General features: G+C 28.3%; 1 protein-coding gene across 1 annotated transcript in view; it reads right to left on the reverse strand.

Annotated features, from left to right (window-relative positions):
- The window catches only part of LOC106468404 (adenylate cyclase type 2-like), a 36,165-nt gene that overhangs the window by 30,828 nt on the left and 2,628 nt on the right, over positions 1-2,709 (reverse strand). Inside the window, exon 2 of the mRNA XM_013928832.2 lies at positions 182-331. Within this exon, the coding sequence (XP_013784286.1) occupies positions 182-331 (150 nt within the window). The remainder of the gene's footprint in view (positions 1-181; positions 332-2,709) is intronic.

Below are 2,709 nucleotides of genomic sequence, written 5' to 3' on the forward strand. Positions count from 1 at the left end.
ATTACATGTATACTATGAACACCTTTAAACTAAGTTACTTTTATCTTGAATTACATCCTATAAAACATCTTCAAATTTTATTAATACATACGATTGCAAGAGATTTTTATGAGATTAAATGAAAGGATGATTTTCTAGTTACTATTTTTAATTAGAAGTTATTAAAAGTCAAGTTACTTACATGTTCAAATACGATATGAGCCAGAAAAAGGAAAGAAAGTCCATAAAGAAGAGAGATCATCAACATATACAGAAACAGGGAATGATGCAAACGACTACAATATCTTCGTTTCAAGTCTTCAATGTCGACAGGTGGACTCATCTTGAGGTTCTAACGGAGAACAAAATGGCATAAGCCGAATATATATAACAAATGAATATGGCGTAAGCTAAATATAGAACAAATTTTATATTACGTATGCTGAATATTGAACAAAGTCTACGACATAAGCTGGATATATAACAAATTAATATGGGATAAGCTAAATATAAAACAAATTAGTATTGCATAAGTTGAATATAGAACTGAATATATAAAGAATGAATATGACATAAGTTTAATATAAAATAAGAAAGTATTAGATGATTTTAAGAAATATGTTTATTTAAAATAATTTTATCTTAAAACTAATTCTTAGTGAGTTAAATTACGCCAGAAGCACGTGGTGAATCATAAGTTTTACTTAGGGACATTTTGCGAAAGTACAAGGTGTTCATAGTCTACATGTAATATAAAAAATTTATATTTAATGATGAAAAAACTCTTGATATCTGCTGTTTAACAAAGTATAGTTATACTTGGAATCCATTATTAACAGCATGTAGTTATATATGGTATCTGTTGTTAAACTGAAATTAGTTATAAATGGTATTTTAATCTTAACATAAAGTAGGTATAAACTGTATCTGTGGTTTAACATAACGTAGGTATAAATGATATCTGTGGTTTAACAGAAAGTAGTTACAAATGGTATCTGTTTTTTAACAGAACGTAAGTATAAATGGTATCTGTGGTTAAACAGAAAGAGAACTTTCTGTTAAAAAAACAGATATTATTTATGCCTAGTTTTGTTAAACCACAGATACCCATTATACCTACTTACTATTAAAGAACAGATACCATTTATAAATACTTTATGTTAAAGAAGAGATACCATTTATATCTACTTTCTGTTAAACAAGAGATACCATTTATACTTACGTTCTGTTAAACCACAGATACCATTTATATCTACGTCTTGTTAAAAAATATATATCATTTATACCTAATTTTCTTTAAAGCACAGATACCATTTATACCTAAGTTCTAATTAAAAACAGATATCACTGATACCTACGTTTTATTAAACAGAGATAGAATTTACACCTACTTTTCTTTAAATCACAGATACCATTTATATCTACTTTCTGTTAAACAAGAGATACCACTTATACCTACTTTCTTTTAAAATACAGATATCATTTATACGTACTCTCTGTTAGACCACATATACAATTTACACCAACTTTATATTAAACCCCTGAAACCATTTATACCTACTTTATGTTAAACAACAAATAACATCTATACCTTCGTTATATTAAACCATAGATACCATTTATATCCACGTTCAGTTAAAATACAGATTTCATTATACCTACTTTTCTTTAAACCACAGATACAATTTATACCTACTTTCTGTTAAGCAAGAGATACCATTTATACCTACGTTCACTCAAATCACACACACCATTTATACCCACTTTCTGTAAAAAATAACATATACCATTTATACCAAGTTTCTGTCAAATCACAAACATCATTTACACTTACTTTCCTTTAAACCTCAGATACAAGTTATGCCTACTTTCTGTTAAGCAAGAGATACCAGTTATACCTACTTTCTGTCACACCACAGATACCCTTTATACCTACTTTCCTTTAAACTACAGATACAAGTTATATCTACTTTCGGTTAAAAAAGAGATACCATTTAAACCTGCTTTCTGTAAAAACTTCAAATACTATTGACACCTACGTTCCTTTAACCACAGATACCATTTATACAGACTTTCTGTTAAAAAACAAATAAAATTTATACCTGGTATCAATGGTATCTGTAGTTTGACAGAAAGTAGGTATAAATGGTATCTGTTTATTTAACAGAACGTAGGTACAATTGGTAACTGTATTTTAACAGAAAGGAGGAACAAATGGCACCTGTGGTTTAAAAGAAAGAAGCTATAAATGGTAACTGTAGTTTAACAGAAAGTAGGTGTAAATCGTATCTGTCATTTAACAGAAAGGAGACATAAGTGGTACCTGCGGTTTAAAAGAAACAAGGTATAAATGGTATATGTGATTGAACAGAAAGTAAGTATAAATAGTATCTGTGGTATAACAGAAAGTAGTTATAAATGGGTCTGTTTTTAACAGAACATAGGTATAAATGCTATCTGTGAATTAAGAGAAAGCAGGTGTAAATGGTATCTATACTTTAACAGAAAGTAGGCATAAATGGTATTCTTTGTTAACAGAAAGTAGATATAAATGGTAGCTATTGTTTAACAGAATGTTGGTGTAAATGGTATCTGAGGTTTAACGGAAAGTATACATAAATGGTATTTGTTGTTTTGGATAAAGTAGGTATAAAAGGTATCTGTTGTTTAACAGAACGTAGATATATTTTGTATCTGTATTTTAACATAAAGTACGTATAAATGGTATTT

The sequence above is a fragment of the Limulus polyphemus genome, unplaced genomic scaffold, assembly GCF_000517525.1.
Source record: "Limulus polyphemus unplaced genomic scaffold, Limulus_polyphemus-2.1.2 Scaffold2997, whole genome shotgun sequence".
NCBI classification, from domain to species: domain Eukaryota; kingdom Metazoa; phylum Arthropoda; class Merostomata; order Xiphosura; family Limulidae; genus Limulus; species Limulus polyphemus.